At 42.6% G+C, this 25,562-nt stretch overlaps 1 protein-coding gene across 1 annotated transcript in view; it reads left to right on the plus strand.

The window, feature by feature from the left end:
- The window catches only part of GXYLT2 (glucoside xylosyltransferase 2), an 86,231-nt gene extending 68,650 nt beyond the window's left edge, over nucleotides 1–17,581 (plus strand). Inside the window, exons 5-7 of the mRNA XM_017543311.2 lie at nucleotides 287–410; nucleotides 8,990–9,162; nucleotides 15,759–17,581. Of these exons, the coding sequence (XP_017398800.1) occupies nucleotides 287–410; nucleotides 8,990–9,162; nucleotides 15,759–15,941 (480 nt within the window). The 3' untranslated portion in view covers nucleotides 15,942–17,581. The remainder of the gene's footprint in view (nucleotides 1–286; nucleotides 411–8,989; nucleotides 9,163–15,758) is intronic.
- The last annotated feature ends 7,981 nt before the right edge of the window (nucleotides 17,582–25,562 follow it).

Genomic DNA, 25,562 nt, shown 5'->3' on the forward strand with positions numbered 1-25,562 from the left:
AGAAGGAAAGAAGGAAGAGTTCAATTCCAGGCATGGTTTTCTGAGTGGAAGCCATAGGTTCAACTATCAGTTCCCAGTGCATCTAGTATCCGTATGTACAGCTGACAAAAGAAATGCAATCAACAGCCCAAATTTTGTTTTGTTCTGTGCCCTGAGGATAGCAGGACCCCTCCTCTGTTTGTTTTCTTCCTCTAAAGGGAAGAAAACCAGTCCCGTCACTTTGTTTCTCGGTGGACAATATGTATTCGCTTTGCTTCAGCTGTTCTGATGGTTTTCTTTTTTCCAGAACAGCATGATTCCAACAGGCCTTGCTTGGGAGGACATGTTATACCCCCTGTACCAGAAGTACAAGAATGCCATCACGTGGGGAGACCAGGATTTATTAAATATTATTTTTTATTTCAATCCAGGTAGGTTATCTTTGGAGAATGCCTTTTGTGTGGGAGCATACCCAGCACGCCCCACGGAGCACATTCCATGCGCGGGTTGCTATTGACTAGGCTTGAATAGTGCACAGAGGAGCCTGTGTTCCCCTGCAGAATTTGCCCTTTCATCCGCCCCCCTGGGTATCTGATGGAGGCGGGACCTTGCACTACTGACACAGAAGGCCAAATGTTGAAACCTCCAACACTGGACTTCATTTTTAGAGAAAATCTTTTAGATTTTGCTATACCATTCTACTAAGAAGTATAGTCAAAATTGGTGTGAGGCAGAACACTACATGGAAATATTATAATCTAGGCAGGAGACCCTCTGTAGCCTAAACAATTGCTAGATTGAAGGAAATTGATTCTTAGTGTCCTTGGAGTTAAGGGACATATTCAGGGTCAAAAGATCTTAGAAAAAGAACTCAAATACCCAATTCCCTCTTGCTTTTCATCTGGGGCAAAAGATATTCTTCTTATATTGTTAGGTGGATGATTTGGTGGGGTAGAGGGAGAAAGGGAGATGAAAATTTCTGGTCTGTGTATTTCTTTTCTCCTCTTCCTTGTTAAAACTTTATTCTTATTAAAAATTAAAACTACTGGGTACAGTGTCTCATGCCTGTAATCCCAGCACTTTAGGAGGCCGAGGCGGGTGGATCACATGAGGTCTGGAGTTTGAGACCAGCCTGGCCAACATGGTGAAACCCCGTCTCTACTAAAAACACAAAAAAATTAGCCGGGCATGGTGGCAGGCACCTGTAATCCCAGCTATTGGGAGGCTGAGGCAGGGGAATCCTTTGAACCCAGGAGGCAGAGGTTGCAGTCAGCCAAAATCACACCACTACACTCCAGCCTGGGCGACAAAGTGAGACTCTGTCTCAAAACAAACAAAAAAAAATTATAACTATGTTTTCTTCTTGAGAAAGATCTTCGGGCAAAAAAAAGCAATTCTTACCCTACCCTTTTCAGGCCTTTCCTTTGCATTTAAAAACCCTAAAGTAGAGATTCCTGTTCAGAAAGACTTAGCCTGTGTTTCTATGTCACCCTTGAGACACATCCTGTGTACCTTTTTAAAAAAACAAAATTCTAGAATAAAACCCAATTTCATATGACTTTGGATCAAAAAGGATCAAATCCTGGAAAAGAAAAAAAAAATCAGGTTGATACAGAGTTTCTTGGAAAGATTCCCGGTACTAATTCAGTAGAGGAAAGGGGAATGTCTTAGCTGTTCATTTGTGGGCTTTTTTTTTTTTTTTGAGACAGACTCTGGCTCTGTCGCCCAGGCTGGAGTGCAGTGGCACGAACTTGGCTCATTGCAATCTCTGCCTCCTGGTTCAAGAAATTCTCCTGCCTCAGCCTCCCAAGTAGCTGAGATTATAGGAGTGTGCCACCGTGCCTGGCTTTTTTTTATATTATTAGTAGTTGATGGGTTTCCCCGTGTTGACCAGGCTGGTCTCGAACTCCTGACCTCAGGTGGTCTGCCCACCTCCTCCTCCCAAAGTGCTGGGATTGTAGGTGTGAGCCACTGTACCCGGGCTTTTTTTTCTTTTTAAATGAGATGAAGTCTCACTCTGTCTCCCAGGCTGGTATGCAGTGGTATGATTATGGCTCACTGCAGATTAAACCTCCTGGGCTCAGCCTCCCAGGTAGCTGGGACTATAGGTTTACATCACCACAGAAGTTATTATTTTTTTTTTTTCTGGAGGGAGAGAGAGTCTTGCTCTGTCATCAAGGCTGGAGCACAGTGGCATGATCTCAGCTCACTGCAACCCCTGCCTTCCAGGTTCAAGCGATTCTCCTGCCTCAGTCTCCCGAGTAGCTGGGATTACAGGCACCCACCACCATGCCCGACTAATTTTTATATTTTTAGTAGAGACAGGGTTTTGCCATGTTGGTCAGGCTGCTCTTGAACTCCTGACCTCATGTGATCCACCTGCCTTGGCCTACCAAAGTCCTGGGATTACAGGTGTGAGCCACTGCACCCAGCCAAATTTTTTAATTTTTTGTAGAGATTGGGGGCAGTCTCACTATGTTGTCCAAGGTCATCTGCAACTCCTAAGCTCAAGGAATCCTCCTACCTTGGCCTCCCAAAGTGCTGGGATTTCAGGCATGCGCCACTAGGCCCAGCCTCTTAGGGCATGCTTTAATCCATTTCACTGTGACAGTAAGTCTGCATCTCTTCCTTTTTCTTCATAGGTAGGTTTCATTTTTCTTTCTCTCTCTGTCTCTTTCTCAATATCTCTTTTCTTGAGATGGAATCTCGCTCTGTTGCCCAGGCTGGAGTGCAGTGATGTGAGCTCGCCTTACTGCAACCTCTGCCTCCCAGGTTCAAGCAATTCTCCTACCTCAGCCTCCCAAGTAGCTGGGACTACAAGTGTACGCCACCACACCTGGCTAATTTTTGTATTTTTAGTAGAGATGGGGTTTCGCCATGTTGTCCAGGCTGGTCTCGAACTCCTGACCTCAGGTGATCTACTCTCCTCGGCCTCCCAAATTCCCAAAATGCTGGGATTACAGGCATGAGCCACCATGACCGGTTTGTTGTTTTGTTTTTGATACAGAGTCTTGCTCTTTTGCCCAGACTGGAGTGTAGTGGCACGATCTCAGCTTACTGCAACCTCTGCCTCCTGGGTTCAAGTGATTCCCTTGCCTCAGCCTCTTGAGTAGCTGGGTTACAGTTACGCCTGCCACCACACACGGCTAATTTTTGTATTTTTAGTAGAGACGAGGTTTCACCATGTTGGATAGGCTGGTCTTGAACTCCTGACCTCAAGTGATCCACCAGCCTCGGCCTCCCAAAGTGCTAGGATTATAGGTGTGAGCCACCACACAGGGCCTTTTTTTTTTTTTTTTTTTTTGAGACTGAGTCTCTCTCTGTCACCCAGGCTGGAGTACAGTGGCAGGATCTCGGCTCACTGCAGATTCTTCTGCCTCAGCCTCCCGAGTAGCTGGGATTACAGGCATCCTGCCACCACACCCACCTAATTTTTGTAATTTTTGTATTACAGGCATCTGCCACCATTCCCGGCTAATTTTTTGATCCGCCCAGTGGATCACTTGAGGGAATACAGGCGTGAGCCACCACAGCCAGCCCTTTTCTTTAAATATTGTATTTCCTGTTTGTCATATGGCTGAAACAACACGGACAGAGAGACTTACATCAGTCTGTCAGTTTGGATTCCCAAACTGAGGAATCCAAAAGATTCACACAGTTGCCTCCCCCGATCCTCTTAGCCTGTTGCTGATTATTTGAGGACATGATTAGCGAGTAAATAATACCCAAAGGCAGTTGTAAACAGCTTTGCAATTAAACAGGAGTCCCTTGTCTTTAATTGGGGCTGAAACCAGAGGAGATTAATTGCTTCTACACTCTCCATCTGAGATCCACTGAGTAAAACAGGATATTGGAAAATAATTGTGACGTTGTTCTAAATTCTGGTTCTGCACAATATCAAGTAAATAACCAAGTTTTCTGGTTTTAGATGAGTGATTATTAGGTGGACTCCCTGATTATTCTTTGTACAGCCTGCGTTTGATCTTCCTGTTTCCCACTTTACCCAGGTACTTGATTAAACATGGGATCTTAGAACTAAGATCCAGCAAATATCCATCACATCGTAAGGTTTCTCTTCATGTATGTTGATTGCCGAATACTTCCCACAAACCAGAACAAACTATATTTGAAAAAAGATTTGTCACCTTTATCCCTGGAAAGGAAAGAGGGAGACGGTATTGGCCATGGCACAGCAGATAAACATGTTTGTTGTTATGGTTCTTCAGGTTGCCATGGTTGAAGCAATGCACATAAAACCTGTAACACGGCCGGGCGCAGTGGCTCAAGCCTGTAATCTCAGCACTTTGGGAGGCCGAGGCGGGTGGATCACGAGGTCAAGAGATCGAGACCATCCTGGTCAACATGGTGAAACCCCGTCTCTACTAAAAAAAATACAAAAAATTAGCTGGGCATGGTGGCACGTGCCTGTAATCCCAGCGACTCAGGAGGCTGAGGCAGGAGAATTGCCTGAACCCAAGAGACGGAGGTTGCGGTGAGCCGAGATTGCGCCATTGCACTCCAGCCTGGGTAACAAGAGCGAGACTCCGTCTCAAAACAAACAAACAAACAAACAAAAAACCTGTAACACATATCAGGAATGTTGTCATTATTATAGTCTCTTGTAACTGATAACACCGCTTTTTAAAATGTGTTTAAAAGTCATTAGCTAGAAAGTGTTTTAAAACTCTTGCTGTAATTAGTAAATACCTGTGGGTATATAATTGCAGTGCTGGGTAATAGACTGACTTGAGAAGAGACAGCTGAAATCCCTGGGGGCATGCAGGTATCTCATCCCACAGGACATTTCCTGGCAGGTGAGCCAAGGCAGCTTCATCAAGGGGTGGAAAACTGAGTTCACACCTTTACAGGTGAGTCTGAGTCAAGAGCAGAGTTCTATGGAAGGGGTAAATCTGACAGGAATCAAAAGGGAATTCTATATAGAAAGATGTGTTTAGATGAACGCACTAGATTTCAGGGAACACAACTCCACTCAAGCCAGCTAAGTGAGGGCAGATATTGTAAGAGGCCAGGGGCAGTCTCATGACCACACGAGTCAGGTCAAGCCAGGCTTCATGAGAACTGGCCTTGGGAAGTTGCCAAGGACCAAAGCAGTTTCTTCCTCTCTCAGAGGCCTCGTGGTTTCTGTCATCTTTGCTTCTCTCCATGCCAGTCTGATTCTACCCTGCCTCTCAGACCACATTCTCTGTTTGCACGTGGCCCAGCCTGACTGTCAACCCCAAGTCAATACATCTTCACAAGTCCACAACCAGTGATGATGGATCTCCTGTGTTTCTTTTCTTTTTTTTTTTTTTAATTTTTTTCTCGCCCCCCCCAACCCCTCCTGTGTTTCTTAATTCAAATTCTTGACAAAGAAAAAGAGACTGGCCCAGCCCAGCTGCAACTGAATTCTCTAATTTGGGGACCACCCTTGATCAGGCTCTAGAGGGGCAAAGACCTGTGCCATTTTCCTCTCTCAAACATGACCACATAGGTCTACTCCTTCTTCAAGGGCAATTTCTAGAAAACTGGGATGTGGGTGGCGAAGAAAATGAAACCAGCCAAGTATAAATGACAAGGCAGGGCATCCAGCTAAAGTAGAGGCGGTAAAATTCTCGCTGAAGGGAGAGAGAAGAGCTGAAATGCCCATGGAGTACAGTAGATTGTGAGTTGAGTGTGTGATATTAGGGAAGCGGGAGGAGTTCATGGGGACCTCAGGGAGCAGGACTCACTCACATGGGACGAGTCTCTTCAGTGGCCCCAGGAGTGCCTTATTCTCTTCCTGCCTGGGGTCACTGGAGCCCTGCCCTTGAGCATGCAACCACATTGTATACATTCATAGCACCAAAGCACCCAGCAACACACAGTCATGAGTGCTGCATTGTGGGGTTGACAGGCCCAATTATTTGATACTGGTATTGATCTGGGAAACGGGTAACAAATTACTATTTTGGGAGTCTGGGAAGTTCACCATCCCTGATGTAAAACACAAGAGAAAAGGACAAAAATTGTACAGTCTGTGTGAGAAGGGGCCGTGTCAACTTTATGTCTTTCACAGTGCAAGGCTCAGTGCTTTAAATGGAGTTGGTGTTCAGAAGTGTTTGGTTGAATGAATGGAATTAAGAGAAGGGAGTGAAGGGGCAAAGTGTTAATAAATGGAAGAGAAAGAGCCATAGCAAGCAGCATGACCAATCTAAACTCATGAAGGCAGAAACTGGCCTTTTCTGTTATTTGCTTTGTCCACAGTGCACACAGCAGACACTCAACAAATATTCATTGATTCAACCAATCAGTGTATTTACAAAAACAGGCTCAAGCAGTCCATTCAACTGGAAGCTTTAGAAGGCGCTTAAACAGCACACTGTAAATGCTCAGGTGGGCATCATTAATGAATGATGTGACGCATTGGGTGACAAAAGGAAGCAGTTGGGCTGTGGCCAGGCACAGTTAAAAAGCACTTTTAGAAGTTTTCCTTTATTTAGCCCTCACATCCAGCCTCTGCATTAAATTGCAGAAAGGTCACACAGCTCATAGAGGAGTTGTGATTCAAATCTAGATAGGTGACTTGAGGATGGCCACTACTCCGTCCCACTTAGGGACTATGTATGTGCAAATGTTCAGGTAAATCCAAGTACGAGAATGTCGTGGTAGAATGGAGTTCTCCTGAGAAAAGAGAATATCACAGTGTGTGTTGAGCAATCAGGAATTTGATAAAGGGTGTCTAAATGTCACTGGCCTGTAAAAGACTGAACCATGGAAACATACACAGCCTGCCAGACGGGATGTGCGACAATCACTTCATTCTTTTCTTTCCATCTTGAAGCTTACTGTAAGTAATCACTAAGCAATAATTTTTTCCATGAGACAGGAATGCCGTCAACCCAATGAACAAGCACATCTTGAAGTTGCTTTTCCAATGGTTGTGGTGTTACTGATTTGTAGTAATTCTCTCTTGTGCTCTCTCACAGGGTCTTTCTCATGATCAGCAACAGACATTTGCAGAGAGCTTTGATCTATACTCCTCTGACCCCAACCTCAAAAAGCATCAAGCTGTGGAGCCAGGAAGCTAGGGGGTCATGAATATATTGCTAATTGTATAATTCTGGTCACCAAGAGGAAATTTTCTGAATCCAATAGGATTAGGGCACAGTTTCTCAACACCAGCACTATTGCTATTGTGGGAGACTGTCCTGTTCATTAGAGGATGTTCAGAGCACCCACTAGATGCCAGTAGCAGCCTCCCCCATGTGTAACAGCCAACAGTGTCTCCCTCCAAATATTGCCAAATGGCCCCGGGATAGAGGAGCGGGGAGAGGGCAAAATCGCCCCTGGTTGAGAACCACTTGTTTAGAGATACAAACACACCTGTGTACATATGTGCACATATGGCCACAGTGCATATAGTTACCTTGGCATAGGGCGTTTTTGTCTTTGCTTTTTGCTTTAGGGTTTTTCTCTTTCCTGTTGTAGGTGGGGGATTTTTTGTTATTGGTTTTTGTTTCTGACGTAGAGTCTCACTCCGTCACCCAGGCTGGAGTGCAGTGATGTGATCTCAGCTCACTGCAACCTCTACCTTCCAGGTTCAAGATTCTCGTGCCTCAGCCTCCTGAACAGCTGGGATTACAGGCTTCCGCCTCCACGCCTGGCTAATGTTTGCATTTTTAGTAGAGACAGCGTTTCATCATGTTGGTCAGGCTGGTCTCAAACTCCTGACCTCAAGTTATCTGCCAGTCTCGGCCTTCCAAAATGCTGGGATTACATGTATGAGCCACTGCACCAGGCTGAAGGTAGGGGTTTTGCTGGTTTTTTTTTTTTTTTCTTTTGTTTTTGGTTTTTCTTAATCTAAAGAGGAATCTTTGCCTTAATCTTGACTCCTCTTTTTTAGATCTGTCCATTTTACAAAACCTTTCCAAAGAGTTGATCACAACTGCTGACACTATTTTTGACATTTTTGTATGTATTCTTTTTTTTTTTTTAGACAAGTTCTCACTCCATCACAGGCTAGAGTGCAAGTGACATGATCATAGCTTACTGTAACCTCTAACTCTTTGGCTCAAGGAATCCTCCCATCTCAGCCTCTCAAGTAGCTTCAAGTGTGCTACCGTGCCTGGTTAATTTTCTTTTTCATTTTTTATTGTTTGTTTTCTGTTGCCCACGGTAGTGGCATGATCTTGGATCACTGCAACCTCTGCCACTTCCTGGCAGTTCTCCCACCCCAGCCTCCCAAGTAGCTGGGATTATAGGCGCCTGCCACCATGCCTGGCTAATTTTTGTATTTTTAGTAGCAACGGGGTTTCACCATGTTGGCCAGGCTGGTCTCAGACTCCTGACCTCAGATGATTTGCCTGCCTTGGCCTCCCAAAGTGCTGGGATTACAGGCGTGAGCCACTGCATCTGGCCAAGCTGCTAATTTTTAAAATTTGTGTAGAGACAAGGTGTCTCACTATGTTGCCCAAGCTGGTCTCAAACTCCTGGCCTCAAGTGATCCTTCCACCTTGGCCTCCCAAACTCTGGGATTACAGGTGTGAGCCACCACACCCAGCCTGTACAACTGCGAACACTATTGAACCACTACTCTATGCTTGATACCCTGCTAAGCATTTTACATTAGTGTTTAAAGTTTAATCATCAAAATCAGATAGTGGTCATATTGTTCCCAGTTACAGATAAGAAAATGAAATTATAGGAAGTTAAGTGATTAGACACTGATTTCAGTGGTTTTGAGTGAGAGAGTTGGGATTTGGACCCAGGCTACCTGATGCCTGTGTTTGCCTTCTTATTTAAGATGCTATACTTCCTCCCTTTTTTAGATGAAACCTACATCATCACTATGTGCCCCTTCAATTTTTGATCTCAGAATTTTGACAAATGGGGCAAACTTTTGATCTGTGAGTAAAAAATCACATTCCTGTACCTTGAAATTATGTGCTGTGTACAGGTAGCAAAAACAGTTGAATCACCTAAGAACTGGCACTGACTCTGGGCACAAATGTCTTTTTATTTTCACCACCAGAGTGTCTCTATGTATTCCCCTGCCAGTGGAACTACCGTCCCGATCACTGCATGTATGGAAGCAACTGCAGAGAGGCTGAGCATGAAGGTGTCTCCATCCTGCATGGAAACCGAGGTGTCTACCATGATGATAAGCAACCGACATTCAAAGCACTCTATGAAGCAATACGGGATGTAAGTGTGTTCTTGCTGCTGTTAGCAGATGTGCTTATCCACACAAAGCAATACTGGCACGTTAGTCACCTGTCCCTTTCAAGGCCAAATATTCCCAAAACATAGAGTTATACCAGTTATTCCCAACCTCAGTCACTCTCTGTCACTGTATCCACTTGCCACCTTGTACTATATCATATCTACTTGACTTATTTCCACATATACCATTCATTATCTTTTACTTAAGTACATTTACTTTAGGAGGAAATTTCTGTGTGTTTTTGTTTTTTGGCCACCTAGGCTGGAGTGCAGTGGTGGGATCTTGGCTCACTGCAACCTCCACTTCCCAGGTTCAAACAATTCTCCTACCTCAGCCTCCCAAGTAGCTGGGATTACAGGCACATGCCACTATGCCTGGGGAAGTTTTGTATTTTTAGTAGAGATAGGGTTTCACCATGTTGGCCAGGCTGGTCTCAAACTCCTGATCTCAACTGATTCACCTGCCTCAGCCTCCTAAAGTGTTGAGATTATAGGTATGAGCCACCTACTTTAGGAGGAAATTTCATGTCACAAAGACAACTCTTATGCCTTTTGCCACATTAGGGTAAAGATTAGACAATAAAGAGAAATTGATACCATTCAGTTCTAGCTAAATATGTTACCTGGTTGCCAGCTCCAGTCTGTTACTCAATTGGGGGTCAGGGTGGTCAGTTAGGACAAGGAGCCAAACTGAAGGTAGCAGTCAAGCCTTCATTCGCTTAACTGCAGAAATTCATGTAAGCAGCAGAGAGAGGCCCTGTCTCCTCAGTCTTCCATTTTTCTCCACCAAAGGGTACAAGATAAGAACCAAGTGGATACAGCACAGATGGCAGGAACCTTCTCACTGCCAGGGGGCACTGAAGAAAAGGTTCTTGCCTCTTTATGGACCCATGGGCCTGGGATGGGAGAGAAGAGGAGAAAATAGGGTAGGAATGCAGATATCTGTATGAACATGGCTGGCTAGAGCCCTTTATGCAACTCCCTCAAGGAAACTGCAACATAGTAAGAACCCATCTGTACAAAACATTTAAAAACTAAGGCAAGCTTCATGCCTGTAATCTCAGATCCTTGGGAGGCTAAGGCAGGAGGATCGCTTGACCCCAGGAGTTCCAGGCTGCAGTGAGCTATGATTGTACCACTTCACTCTAGCCTGGGCAACAGAGCAAGATCTTGTATCAAAAAAAAAAAAAAGAATATTTCATGACACAAGAAAACTACATGAAATTCAAATTTCAGCACTGCTAAATAAAGTCATATTGGGAACTAGTGACACCCATTCATTTATGTATTGTCATTAATCTCAGCACTTTGGAGGCTGAGGCAAAGAGTTCAAGACCAACCTGGGCAACATAGTAAGACCCTGTCTCTAAATGCATCCAAAAAAATAGAAAAGAAAAGAAATGAAAAATATGAGGTATGCATTTGGTAGGGAGAGTCCTGGAGAATTCCAACTCTGAAATTCGCAGAGTTGACTGGGGGTGATGGCTCACACCTGTAATCTTAGCACTTTGGGAGGCCAAGGCGGGCAGATCACCTGACGTCAGGAGTTTGAGAGCAGCCTGACCAACATGGAGAAACCCCATCTCTACTAAAAATACAAAATTAGCTGGCTGTGGTGGTGTATGCCTGTAACCCCAGCTGCTCAGGAGGCTGAGGCAGGAGACTCACTTGAACCCAGAGGTGGAGGTTGCAGTGAGCTGAGATCACATCACTGCACTCCAGCCTGGGCAACAAGAGCAAAACTCCACCTCAAAAAAAAAAAAAAAATTCCCAGAGTTGACTACACTTTCTGTACAGGGAAAGTGTTTAGCATGCATCCAAGGAAACGTCTTTTTCTTCTGCATTTCCTGCTGTTTGGTTTTCAAAGGCTGGGTGATTTAACTATGTAGAAAATTTGTTCTGTGCTTAATGATATCCTCACATTTAAATATTCAACCACTGACTCTGGGGGCAAACTCATTCAGGAGTACAAGCAGAAGTTAAATAATATGCAGCAGCCACGCATCTATCAGAGCCGCTCTCGGATTTCTTTTGTGATCTGTCACCCCTGGTTTGGATTGAGCAGTTGTGGTTCTTGAGTTACAACTCATCTTGTTTGTTTTCTGGGGGATCAGAAAGAAGGCTGCACAACTTTGTTTCATAAATGATTCTACTTAGTACATTCCATGATTTTCCTCAGTTGGGCCTAAAAATAGTTTTCATTCACATACATTTAATCAGAAAAATCACTAACCCTGACCCAAAATGTGAGTAACCATAAAGAGACTGTATCATAAAAGATGTACGTCCCCATCGTCTACAATGCTGTGAACCATTGTGTAATGGGTCAGAGCTTGCCTTTGGGCCTGGACAGACGGGTTCAAATCCCAGTTTTGTCACTTTCTGGTAATTCGCCATTAACTGTGCTCTTACCTTTCTGGGCCTCAGCTTTTTCATTTGTGAAGTGGAGATAATAAGACTATCTACCTCAAAGAAGTGTTATGAGAATTCAACAAAATGATAGTCTTTCCACTTTTAGTACAGTGCCTGACTTACAGTGTCTGCGATAATTAGACGTTGTTTCAGCCAGGTGCGGTGGCTTACACCTATAATCCCAGCGATTTAGGAGGCCAAGGCAGGTGGATCGCTTGAGGTTGGGAGTTCGAGACCAGCCTGACCCAAATGGTAAAACCCTGTCTCTACTACAAATACAAAAATTAGCTGGGGGTGGTGGTGCATGCCTGTAATCCCAGCTACTTGGGAGGCTGAGGTAGAAGAATGGCTTGAACCCAGGAAGAAGAGGTTGTAGCGAACCAGGATTGTGCCACTGCACTCCAGCCTAGACAACAGACCGAGACTCCATCTCAAAAAAAAAAAGATATAAAAAAGTTGTTTTTATAACAATTTTACACTTTCCCTAGCTTTTTCACATTTCTCGCTTTCTTCTTGCTTATAAACATTTTCTCTATATATATTTTTTCTCTTTCTATCTCTCTTTGAAAATGTTCCCTCTCTTTCTATTTCTCTCTCTGTCTGTTTCAGGTGCTCACAGACACCCTACCCTGTGTGTTACATGTTTGTGTGAAAGGGCAGTGCAACCTCCCTGCAAGGAAGACATCTATCATTAGACATTTTTTCAATAATGCTCTTGACAATCACTTATGAAGCACCTATTTTATGCAGAAACAATTCTAGTTTCTAGGAATTTGGAAGGTAATAAGATGGACAAAGCCCTAGTCTTCAAGAAGCATGTATTCTGGTGGAGGAAACCAGACAATATTCATTGAAAAAAACAAAGAAAAATCCAGCCTGGGCAACATAGTGAGATGTGTCTCTACAAAAATGAATAAAAAGAAAAAAAAATTAGCCTGGTGGCACATGCCTGTAGTCCCAGCTACTGGGTGGGGAAGGGTTGGACCTGGGGTTGGAGGATCCCTGGAGTTTAGGAGGTCAAGGCTACAGTGAACTAGGACTGCGTCTCTGTACTCTAACCTGAACAACAGAGCAAGACTTTGCCTCTATAGGAAAAAACAAACGAAACTGGGCGTGGTGGCAAGTACCTGTGGCCTCAGCTAATGAGGCTGTGGTGGAGGATCACTTGAGCCCAGGAGTTCCAGGCTGCAGTGAACCATGATTGCCCCTCTGCCCTCCAACCTGGGGACACAACAAGACCCTATCTAAAAACAAACAAACAAAAATCCTCTGGGATAGTGAAAGGAGTTCAAAAGGTATAAAGAGTGAGCTGATGGGTCCAAAGTCCCGGGCTGGAAAGCAGCGTTCCACCAGCTGGGGCGCAGGGAAAGCTGCTTGCAAGTCCTAGACTTATCAGATGGAGGCAGCCCTATGGAATATTCCATTAAGCAGAAAGAATAACCAGGGGAAGGTCCCAGAGTCCGGAATGAATTTGGTGTACTGGAAAGACAGGAATGGCCAGGTAAGAGGAGAAAGGAAGAGAGGGGAGAGTTTACGGGTTACCTTGAGTCTTTAGAAAAAGGAAGAAGTTGGCATCTTATTCTAACCGCAGTGGAAAGCCCCTTCGGGAAAGTGATAAGCTCTGATTTATGCAAGGGATGCGAGAGTGAAAACACAAAGGCTGTTTATTTGTGAGCCTAATCGCAGCCACCCAGGTGAGCAGTGGGGCTGGCACGGGCTTGCGTGGTAGCAGGAAAATGGGAAGAACTGGCCATATTGCGGATGTGTTTTGAGATAGAGTTTACAGGACTTGCTGATGAATTGGATGAGGATTGTCAGGGGAAAGAGAGGAATTGAAGGTGATTCCAAGGTTTTGAACTATCCTGTTCCCATTACTGGGGCTACAGTGGTGAAAAGGACAGATTCAGGACTGGCCTCAAGGGATTTATCAATGGTTTTAAATTTTGTGATTAAAGAAAAGGTATCCCAAACTTGGTCTGGGACAGAACCTTCTTGTATTATGTAATCCATAATCTCCTTCTGAGAAGAAATTGGCGTCTCTAATAAACCTGTATAAGCAGTATTTCTGATGAATTTTAAAAGGATTAAGATTTGTTCTAGGAAACCAGACACCCACCTCTGCTGTTAGGCAAGAGTGTACTGACTCTTACCCAATTCTTCTTTCCTTTCTTACTAGTCTTTCCATATAAATGTCCTGACCAAAAATGGATCTTTGACTTCATCTATTAGCAGCTTTTTCCCCTTTTGACAAGATTGTAATAAAACTTTGACACGTGCATAACCAAGTGATCTGAAAGATTTATTTTGGGAAATACTGCTCATAGACATATTCCATGAAAAAAACATAAGATTTTTAAAAAATGATAATCTCAAAAGCCCAATATTAAGATAGTAGTAAACAATCACTAATATTTGGTACCTGAATTATTAAAATATGGTTTATTGCCAATAAGCTTTACTAGTAATTGCTAAACTCTGAACTTCATGGGATTACCATAGACATACCCTAAAGTTTCTTCATTAAGATTACTTTTTTTTTTGAGAAGGAGTCTCACTCTGTCACCCAGGCTGGAGTGCGGTGGGACGATCTTGGCACACTGCAACCTCTGCCTCCCAGGTTCAAGCAATTCTCTTGCCTCAGTCTGCTGAGTAGCTGGGATTACAGGCATGCACCACCACTACCACCATGCTCGGCTAATTTTGGTATTTTTAGTAGAGACAGGGTTTCACCACGTGGGTCAGGCTGGTCTCAAACCCCTGATCTCGTGATCCACCCGCCTCAGCCTCCCAAAGTGCTGGGATTACAGGCGTGAGCCACTGCACCAGCCTAAAATTACTTTAAAGGCAAAAAAGATTAAGAATTTATTGTTAGTGGCCGGCCGCAGTGGCTCAAGCCTGTAATCCCAGCACTTTGGGAGGCCGAGGCGGGTGGATCACGAGGTCAAGAGATCAAGACCATCCTGGTCAACATGGTGAAACCCCGTCTCTACTAAAAATACAAAACATTAGCTGGGCATGGTGGCGCGTGCCTGTAATCCCAGCTACTCAGGAGGCTGAGGCAGGAGAATTGCCTGAACCCGGGAGGCGGAGGTTGCGGTGAGCCGAGATCACGCCATTGCACTCCAGCCTGGGTAACAACAGCGAAACTCCGTCTCAAAAAAAAAAAAAAAAGAATTTATTGTTTTGTTGCAGTAGATTTCAAGTGAGTGAAGTCTTAAGTCTTGCTTCTACTCAGCATAAACATACTATATATAGACTTTCCTGGTTTTAAAGATGTTTCATTTTTAGATTGTAAGGGCCTTAAGGACTCAAATAAATCTTTTTTTTTTTTTTTTTGAGACAGAGTTTCACTCTTGTTACCCAGGCTGGAGTGCAATGGCGCGATCTCGGCTCACCGCAACCTCCGCCTCCTGGGTTTAGGCAATTCTCCTGCCTCAACCTCCTGAGTAGCTGGGATTACAGGCACGCGCCACCATGCCCAGCTGATTTTTTTATTTTAGCAGAGACGGGGTTTCACCATGTTGACCAGGATGGTCTCGATCTCTTGACCTCGTGATCCACCCGCCTCGGCCTCCCAAAGTGCTGGGATTACAGGCGTGAGCCACTGCGCCCAGCCTTTCAAATAAATCTTTATATTTTTATTTTTATTTATTTATTTTTTTAAAGATGGGGTTTCACCATGTTGGCCAGGCTAGTCTTGAACTCCTGACCTCAGGTGATCCACCTACCACGGCCTCCCAAAGTGCTAGGATTACAGGCGTGAGCCACCGCCCCTGGCAAATCTTTGTATTTTTAAAAATTTATTACTATTCTTTTTTAATGAGACGGGTCCTTCCATGTTGCCCAGGCTGGTCTCAGCCACTGGGCTCAAGTGGTCCTCCTACCTTGGCCTATCAAAGTGCTGGGGTTACAGGTGTAAGCCACCATGCCTAGCCTTTTTCTTTTTAAAGAGGTAAAAAAAACTGAGGTTCAGAGAGTTTAAATGATTACCTGAGGTTGCACGGCTGAGACAGGATTTTAACTTAGATCCTCAAAGGTCTTTTCACTTGTCCAAACCTGTGCCTGTGTGCTTATCGTAATTCTTGTGTCATTTCTTAGTAAAAGTGGTCTGCATCTAAAATGGTATTTCCGTTACTAAAATAAACTTTTTTTTTGTCATCTTTCAGTTTCCCTTTCAAGACAATCTCTTTCAATCCATGTATTACCCCCTTCAGCTGAAGTTTTTGGAGACTGTGCACACTTTATGTGGACGAATCCCGCAAGTTTTTCTGAAGCAAATTGAGAAAACCATGAAAAGGGCTTATGAGAAACATGTCATCATCCATGTTGGCCCCAACCAGATACACTGAACGTTTTGTCTTGCTGCAAGTCAACTAGGTGTCTTGTGACCAAGGAAATATTGATCTTTAAGCTGCCTGGGTCTTTTTGTGTGAATATTTAATGGTGCTTCACGACTGTTGAGTTTTTAAAAACCTTGTTAAATTTTGCCAAATCAGTTGCTCCCAAAAGGGAATATGCTTTTATTTTTTTTCTAAAATGCTATTTATCTCTAAAAAAAAAAAGACTATTATGCATTTAACATTGTTTAAGCAGGTTGAGCTAGCTGTGAAAGTAGCTTTTGTGAGCCTTCCAATTCCTAAATGTCTGAGACCATTTCAGTGGCACCTGAGGTGTTATATTGAGACTTTCTATGCAACTGACTCCCCACACCCATGTTATAAAAGTAATACACACTTGTGAAACAGACAGACACACTTTTAGAGCATATGGGTTAATGGCTCAAAATCAAGATTAGATTAGCCATAATCCTGTTGACCAGTGGAAAAAATTGTTTCTGTTTTAATGCTGATCCTTCCAGCCTTTTTTCTCCACTTTTGCATTTTCCACTCTAACACACATCTAAAACAGGTAATCTTAGTAAAAGCTGGACGTCTTGCTGAGATATTTATGTAGGGGACTAAAATATTAGACAAGATGATTATGTGTACAGAATTTTATTTAAAATACATCTGAGAGGAGCATTCAAATTTCAACTACTTGGACAATGTTAAAGGATGAAGCATATATCTAGGGTTATTTCTTTTTCTTTCTTTCTTTCTTTTTTTTTTTTTGAGATGGAATCTTACTCTATCACCCAGGCTGGAGTGCAGTGGCATGATTTTGACTCACTGCAACTTCCCCTCCCAGGTTCAAGTGATTCTCATGCTTCAGCCCCCTCCCCAGTAGCTGGGATTACAAGTGTGTGCCTCCACACCTGGCTAATTTTTGTATTTTTAGTAGAGACACAGTTTCACCATGTTGGCCAGGCTGGTCTCGAACTCCCGAAGTCAAGTGATCCACCCGCCTCAGCCTCCTAAAGTGCTGGGATTACAGGTGTGAGCTACCACACCCAGCCAATCTGAGAGTATTTCTAAAGAAAAAATTGTTTTGATTTGTGGAGGACTAAATCGTAATAAATTTCTATGTAACTATTGCTTCTGAAAGGAAATTCAGTAATTTTTGTGTTTACTGCAGACAAAAACATTTGATCTGTTAGTCATGAGTAGATGTGGTCATCTCTCTTTTTTAAACTCTTGGGCAATGGGTGGAAATCAGAGACCAACTTCAAATTTAATGTGTACAGAATAAATAGTTCAGCTTCTTCTATTGGCAAGAAAATTTAACTTCCTACCAGCCTTAGAAAGTTCTCTTTAAACAATTTCTTTCCCCCTAGGATTACCCAGCTGGTCTATAATCACCTCACTGTAGTGGAGGAAGTTGAATATTCTCTTCCCCAGAGGGATCTGGCTTAACCCCTAGTTGCTCATATAGTTGGTATCAGCGTACCAATGTTTTGCATAATGCTTTATTTTTCTCAAATGACTTTTGCGTAAATGATCTTCTTGATATTTGCAACACTCTGGTAGATTTAGTAGGGGCCTGAATCATCTCTTATAAGGTAAACAAGAAAACTGTAACACAAAGAAACATAATATAATTGCTATTCTGTCTGTTCTGTAAGGCATACAAGTCCATGTATGATGCATCTTATTTACAGAGAAATTTTTGGAAATTAAAATATTAAATACCTTTTGTTACATAGAAACGATGATCTGAAAGTATAAAATGAAAAATATTATCTTGTTGATGTAAATGTGATATCCTATATATTAGAATCCAGTAAGATATCATGGGTGCTATATTAGCAAAAAAAGTCTTACCCTGAAAAAAATAGATACGAAAATCTCAGCACTACACAGAACTGTATAGATGTCAGTCAGTTTTGGTAGGCAAGGTCATTATAGTAGTGAGAAATTTAAATCTAAAATTTTAGGGTAATGCTTTCCTTATGATCAGTTGCCCTGTGATTTGTTATTTTTGTTAAGGAAAATACCATTACAATGGGAAACTCTTATTTTTGATGTTATGTTTTATGTTTCCTTATTTGACCACTAGAGGTGGCATCATTATTTTGTAACTTTAGTACTGGGCCTTCCATTTGTGATATGGACATGTAGAGATGGAGCAATTTTTGAATTGTCTTTTGCAGAGAGGAAAATGCATCTTACATACCCATAAATTGGGTGTTAAAGAGCCAGAATGGAATGTTATTTCCTAATTCCATCACAGTTTCCTTTCTACTTATTCAGAATGGCCAGTGAAACACTCAAATGGCACTCAGATTTGTTGATGGCTCACAAATTGAAAGAGGTTCCTTCCCTCCTTTGGTAAGTCCCACAAAAACATCTGCTGTAAATACTTCAAATACAATGCCTTTCTTTTTTATGAGAGCCAAGTTTACCCACAGCTCTCAACTACCGGTACTGGTCTTTGAGTATCCTGTGCAGAAAAGGGTTGCCGGAAAAGGTCAGTGATATAACCCTAGAACATTCTAGAATGATGAATTTTGAGATTGTGAAAACAGAATCTCGTGTGGTTGTCTGCCTTGGAATTCCTGTGCTGTATCCTGAAATTTTAGGTGAATTGGCAGAGAATTTAGGGAAAATTTGCTTTTCTAATCCTTACTGCCTGAAAGTGCTAATTATTTTCCATAGCTAGGATATTACCATGAAGCAGTATTTTCTCTGCCTTTGGTAACTCCCAGCAAATTACTACATTAACCGCCTTTGAAATCTGGGAGCCACAAATTTTAATTCAGTGGCCTGCTAAAACAGGTACACTGTGGCCTAAAGTTTGCCAAAGGTGGTGCTGCTGCATATGCCACATTGAATACTCGGAAGAAGGTGGGCCAATTCTTTTCTCTCCTCCTGCCTTGCCTTTTCTCTCTTTCCTTCTGTTTTCTTCTTTACTCATTTCTTTTTAATTTCTGTTTAATGCATACAACTATGAAGTTCCATTACAGAAGGCAACAGCACTTTCTGATAGCAAAATGTGACAGTAGTTTTGTATGCATCGAGATTGAGGTTTTTCAACAGCAATGTCACTAGAAATGCTGACAATATTTTTCTTGCTAACTGTTTCTCCAGTATAAATCTCAGAAATCATGACTTACATTGAAAATCCTAATATTTAAACTGTTATTAACTGGCCAGAAAAGCAATTTAAGTTTTTCTTCAACTTCCAAAATGGCAATTTAGCACTTTAGATACAATGCTCCAAGCTTTACTATTTATAGGATATGTCTATTTCACATTCAGTGCTTCCGTTGCAAATTATTGTGACTTTTACCAAATTCAGTGTTGAAATGGGTATTTTTATGGACTCAGGCATTTTGAGAGTATTTCTTTTATTTGCAGTTATGGTGTTTACGAGCAAAAACAAACCAAATCATACAAAACATTGTTATTCACAGTTACTGAAAACAAAATAATGATCTAATAACAAAATAATCAAACCAGCCCATCCTGAAAACAAGACAACATTCATTCCAAATTTAGATTTATTTATAAATATTATTTGATATTTGTACATATAAAAGATAAATTAAATGTGTTTGATAAACCAACATGAACATGATTTCATCACTGAATTCAGAAATGTTAAGTTCTATGACAGCACAAATCTTTCTTTCTTTCTGTCTTTCTTTTGCAAGCTAACACAGGACATATTCTCTTTTTTTATTGAAATGGAGTCTCTTTCTGTCACCCAGGCTAGAGGGCAATGGCACAATCTCACCTCACTGCAGCCTCCGCCTCCCAGGTTCAAGCTATTCTCATGCCTCAGCCTCCTGAGTAGCTGGGATTACAGGCACACTCCACCATGCACAACTAATTTTTGTATGTTTAATAGAGACGGGGTTTTACCACGTTGGCCAGGCTGGTCTCGAATTCCTGAGTTCAAGTAATCCACCTGCCGTGGCCTCCCAGAGTGCTGGGATTACAGGCATGAGTCACTGTGCCTGGCTGACATATGCTCATTTAATAGAATTATAGGGAAATTGTTTATGTTTTTTCTTTTTCTCTCCTACTTTTTCATATTCCTCTTTTTCATTTTTGCCTTTCCCTTTCTGTCTATGACATAAGTTTCTGAGTAGTACCAAGAAGCTTGGCTTTAGTAGCAGAATGACAGAACTTAAGGATCCCCGTGCAGGTAGGACTAAGTTCTAATCCTTAAACCAGATCTTTATGTTGAGTTTTCCAGATTTTTTTTTTTAAACTCAATCAACACACACACACAGAAAAGGAGGAGCCAACATTTGTTGTACCTGTGAACTGAGGAATTATAGATAGTTAAACCTTAGGTCAAATCATTTCACAATTGCATTGGTGGTATTTAAAGCTGATGAGATTTCTCTGACAAAGAGACAGAAAGCTTTCTCCTAGTTTTTGTTCTTCACAGGCCAAAACTGGAAATATTCTCTTTGCAAAATAAAATGTTTGTATTTGTATCACCATCTGCATGAACATGTAAGAATCAGGTACAATTTCTGCTTCATCAGTTTTACATGTTTGTGTTGTCACTGAAAAATTGCACCCACTGTTTACAGCTCCCAAGGAGACCCTGAATTCATTTTTGTTTGTTTTTTGAGATGGAGTCTTGCTCTTGTTGCCCAGGCTGGAGTGGAGTAGCACAATCGCAGCTCACTGCAACCCCCACCTCCTGGGTTCAAGTGATTCCCCTGCCTCACCCTCCCCAGTAGGTGGGATTATAGGCGCCCACCACCACTCTTGGCTAATTTTTATATTTTTAGTAGAGAGAGGGTTTCGCCATGTTGGCCAGTCTGTTTTCAAACTCCTGACCTCAGGTGATCCACCTGCCTCACCCTCCCAAAGTGCTGGAGTTACAGTTGTGAGCCACCATGCCCGGCCCCGAATTCCCTTTTTATGTTGGAAAACATCTTTTTTTTCTTTTTTTTTTTTTTTTTTGTAATTTTTATTTGCAAAGAAATTAGCAGGAAAAAGAATACTCCAAAGAAAAGGAATTATTATGGCAAATTAAAAGGGACACAAGTAGGCTGGGCACAGTGGCTCACGCCTGTAATCCCACCACTTAGGGAGGCCGAGGCAAGTGGATCGCTAGGTCAAGAGATCGAGACCATCCTGGCCAACATAGTGAAACCCTGTCTGTACTAAAAATTACAAAAATTAGCTGGGTGTGGTGTTGTGCGCCTGAAGTCCCAGCTACTAAGGAGGCTGAGGCAGGAGAATTGCTTGAACCCAGGAGGCGGAGGTTGCTGTGAGCCAAGATTGCACCACTGCACTCCAGCCTGGTGCCTGGCGGCAGCAAGACTCTCTCTCAAAAACAAAAAAAAAAAAGAGAGACACAAGTACTATGATTTAATTACTGTCTTGTCTTTTAAAAATGTCACCTTTTTTTAAATTAAAAGCTTTAAAAACATGTCTTTGGGTATTATTTTGGAGGTATGTTTCTTTTTTATAAGATGTCAAGTTTAAACATTTATAATAAGTAATATTTAAATTCTTACAGCTAGTAATGAAATATTTGGTTTAGTAATTAGCTTAGTCTATTTTTAAACATCATTAAAATTTGCTTTGTTTATTAAAATGCCATACATTATTTGATTTTAATGGTGTTTTCTGTTTAATATAAAGAGTTTGAAGAATGTGAAAATTATTTATCTATGTTCCTACATTTTATTTAACAAAATCGAGCCTAACTTGTTAGCTAGTATACATATCAAAAATAACTGACTAACCCAGATGCCACAGCTCATGCCTGTAACCCCAAACTTTGGGAGGCTGAAGCTGGAGGATTGCTTGAGGCCAGGAGTTCAAGACCAACCTGAGCAACAAAGCAAGCCCCTATCTCTCAGAAAAAATCTAAAAATTAGGTGGGTGCGGTGGTGCACACCTGTAGTCCAGCTACTCAGAAAGCTGAGGTGGGAGGATCATGAATCAGGGAAGTCAAGGCTGCAATGAGCCCTGATCACACCACTGCATTCCGGCCTGTGCAACAGAGTGACTCCGTCTAAAAAAAAGCCGGGTGCAGTGGCTCACGCCTGTAATCCCAGCACTTTGGGAGGCTGATGCAGGCAGATCAAGAGGTCAGGAGTTTGAGACCAGCCTGACCAACATGGTGAAACCCCATCTCTACTTAAAATACAAAAATTAGTCAGAAATGCTGGTGTGCGGTTGTAATCCCAGGTACTCGAGAGACTGAGGCAGGAGAATCGCTTGAACCCGGGAGGCAGAGGTTGCAGTGACCTGAGATGGTGCCACTGAACTCCACCCTGGGTGACAGAGCAAGACTCCATCTCAAAATAATAATAATAATAATAATAATAATAATTAATAATAAGGCCAGGCACAGTGGCTCAAACCTGTAATCCCAGCACTTTGGGAGGCCGAGTTGGGCAGATCATAAGGCCAGGAGTTTGCGACCAGCCTGGCCAACATAGTGAAACCCCGTCTCTACTAAAAATACAAAAATTAGCTGGGTGTGGTGGCGAGTGCTTGTAATCTCAGCTACTCGGGAGGCTGAGGCAGGAGAATTGCTTGAACCTGGGAGGTGGTGGTTGCAGTGAGCCAAGATTGCACCACTGCACTTTAGCCTAGGCAGCAGAGCAAGACTCAATCTCAAAAGAAAAAAAAAGGTTCTATATTCAGACAAACTTGGTCTCAAATCCGAGCTTATAAATTATTAGTTGTATAACCTTGTAGAAGTAGCTTAACCTCTCTGTGCCTGAAACAACAGACATTAAAATATCTACCTTATAAGGGTTAGTATGACAAACGAGATAATAAAAATAAGACTTTTGACTGGGCACGGTGGCTCACGCCTGTAATCCAAACACTTTGGAGGCCAAGGTGGGCGGATCACCTGAGGTCGGGAGTTCAAGACCAGCCTGACCAACATGGTGAAACCCTGTCTAAAAGAAAAAAGAAAAAAAAAATAAGACTTTTAGCATAATGCTGATTCAAACCACTCGCTAATTTTAAAAGCATGCCTTAGGATCGTGTCTACATTACTATTGTAGAAAAGTAAAATCTGGGGCTGGGCGAGGTGGCTCACATCTGTAATCTCAGCACTTTGGGAAGCTGAGGTGGGCAGATCACAAGGTCAAGAGATCGAGACCATTCTGACCAACATAGTGAAACCTCATCACTACTAAAAATACAAAAATTAGCTTGGCATGGTGGCGCTCCCTTGTAGTCCCAGCTACTCAGGAGGCTGAGGCAGGAGAATTGCTTGAACCCGGGAAGCGGAGGCTGCAGTGAGCTGAGAATACACCACTGCACTCTAGCCTGGTGACAGAGCGATACTCTATCTCAAAAAAAAAAGGGTCAAATCTGGGTGCATTTAAGTAAAACATGAGGCCGGGTACAATGGCTCATGCCTGTAATCCTAGCACCTTGGGAGACCCAAGCGGGCGGATCACTTGAGCTCAGGAGTTCATGACCACCCTGGCAACATGGTGAAACCCAGTCTCTACTGAAAATACAAAAATTAGCCGGATATGTTGGTGTGTGCCTATAGTCCCAGTTACTTGTGGGGACTGAGATGAAAGGATCATTTGAGCCTAGGAGGTTGAGGCTGGCAGTGAACCCAGATTGTGCCACTGCCCTCCAGCCGGGGTGACAAAGTGAGACCCTTTCTCAAAAAAATAAAAAATAAAAATAATAAAACATGAAATTTCAGAATATTTAAAATGTTTGTGCCACGTGCCTCCACTAAATAAATGACTAATAGATTTTTAAAATATCAGATGGAAGGAATGACAATTTACCAGTCTACCATGGTGTCCTATGTTTACTTACCAGAGGGTTCATATGCAGAAGTTCTGCCTTCTTTATCTTTTTAGAGGAGCTTATGTAGCAAAGTGTGACTCACTGGCGGCAGTACTTTGCAGTTCTCACTACAATCCTGTTTCTGTCTGCTTCCTAATCAAGTCCTTTAGTTGGAACACAGTTCAAAAGCAGCTTCCCCCTCTTTCATCACAATCTCATAATATTTCCCTTCCTTCTCCTTCTTCATTATTCCATTAAGTCATAAATGTCACCAACACCTACCCCGTGCTTCATCCCGAAACCTGGCCATTATCCTTGTCTCTTTCCTCCCTCTGATTTTACATCATTGTCATCACTTCGACACTAAACCACCCCACTTCCAGTACCAATTTCTCTGGTAAGTTAAACCCCTTTGAATTTCCAGTAACAGCAAACACAGCTCGAACTAGCACAGGAAAAAAGAGAATAGACTATGTCTACCTCCTGAATATTAACTGAGTCAGCTTCCTCTTTTTATCTTGATTGCTATCTCTGCTCAGAATCCTTTGAATCCCTGTCATCTCCAGCCTGTTATTGTGCCCTATGTCTCTCTTCTGTTTCTACATTCACTCTGGTTCCCTCTAAACCATAACCTACTGCCACCCCATATTCCCCTTAGCTCTTAGTATAACACCTAAGCCCCTTTCCAAATGTCTCGGAGGCCGGTCATGGCGGCTCATGCCTGTAATCCCAGCACTTTGGGAGGTCAAGGCGGGTGGATCATCTGAGGTCAGGAGTTTGAGACCAGCCTGGCCAACATGATGAACTCAATCTCTACTAAAAATACAAAAATTAGCCAGGTGTGCACGCCTGGCTACAGGTGGTGCACTCCTGTCGTCTTAACTGCTTAGGGGGCTGAGACATGAGAATCACTTGAACCCAAGAGGCGGAGGCTGTAGGGAGCCGAGATCATGCCATTGCACTCCAGCCTGGGTGACAGGGTGAGACTCTATATCAAAAAGAAAAACAAAACAAATGTCTCAGAAAGCCCCTGTATAATCTACTTCCTATCTCTCTGTTCTCATCTTGAGTTACTCTCCCCAATTACACTAATTTCCATTTATGCTGGTTTGTTTTCTTTTTAAGTGTCCAACCTTTTTTCCTCCCCCAGGGCTTTTGCGTGTACCTGGAATCCTACACCCTGCCTTGCACTGTCTTTCACCTGGCAAATTTCCACTATCCTTCAGGTCTGAATTTAAATGCCATTTCTTCACGGAAGCCTCCTCTTATGCCATATAAGGGCAGGTTCTCCTTATATATTTACTTGTATCATCTTGCACTTTTTATCTGCATTATCTATTATAATGATAATAATATTTATTTGTATAAAATTTTTAGTTTATTGACTACCTGGCCCAGTAGACACATAGTTCCTTGAGGGTATGATCCTTGCTGATTCTGTTCTCTGCTCTATACCCATCATACAGTTCAATAACTAACACATTTCTCATGTTCAAAAAATATTTAAGGACTGGGCATGGTGGCTCATGTCTGTAATCCCAGCACTTCGGGAGGCCCAGGCAGGTGGATCACCTGAGGTCAGGAGTTTGAGACCAGCCTGGCTAACATAGCAAAACCCCATCTCTACTAAAAACACAAGTATTATCTGGGCGTGGTGGTGGCCACCTGTAATCCCCACTACTTAGGAGGCCGAGGCAGGAGAATTGCTTGAACCTGGGAGGCAGAGGTTGCAGTGAGCCGAGATCATACTATTGCACTTCAGCCTGGGTGACAAGATTGAAACTCTGTCTCAAAAAAAAAAAAAAAAGATTCAAGGAATAAATAAGTGAAGTTATTCATCTG

The sequence above is a fragment of the Cebus imitator genome, unplaced genomic scaffold (assembly GCF_001604975.1).
Source record: "Cebus imitator isolate Cc_AM_T3 unplaced genomic scaffold, Cebus_imitator-1.0 Scaffold152, whole genome shotgun sequence".
Taxonomy (NCBI): domain Eukaryota; kingdom Metazoa; phylum Chordata; class Mammalia; order Primates; family Cebidae; genus Cebus; species Cebus imitator.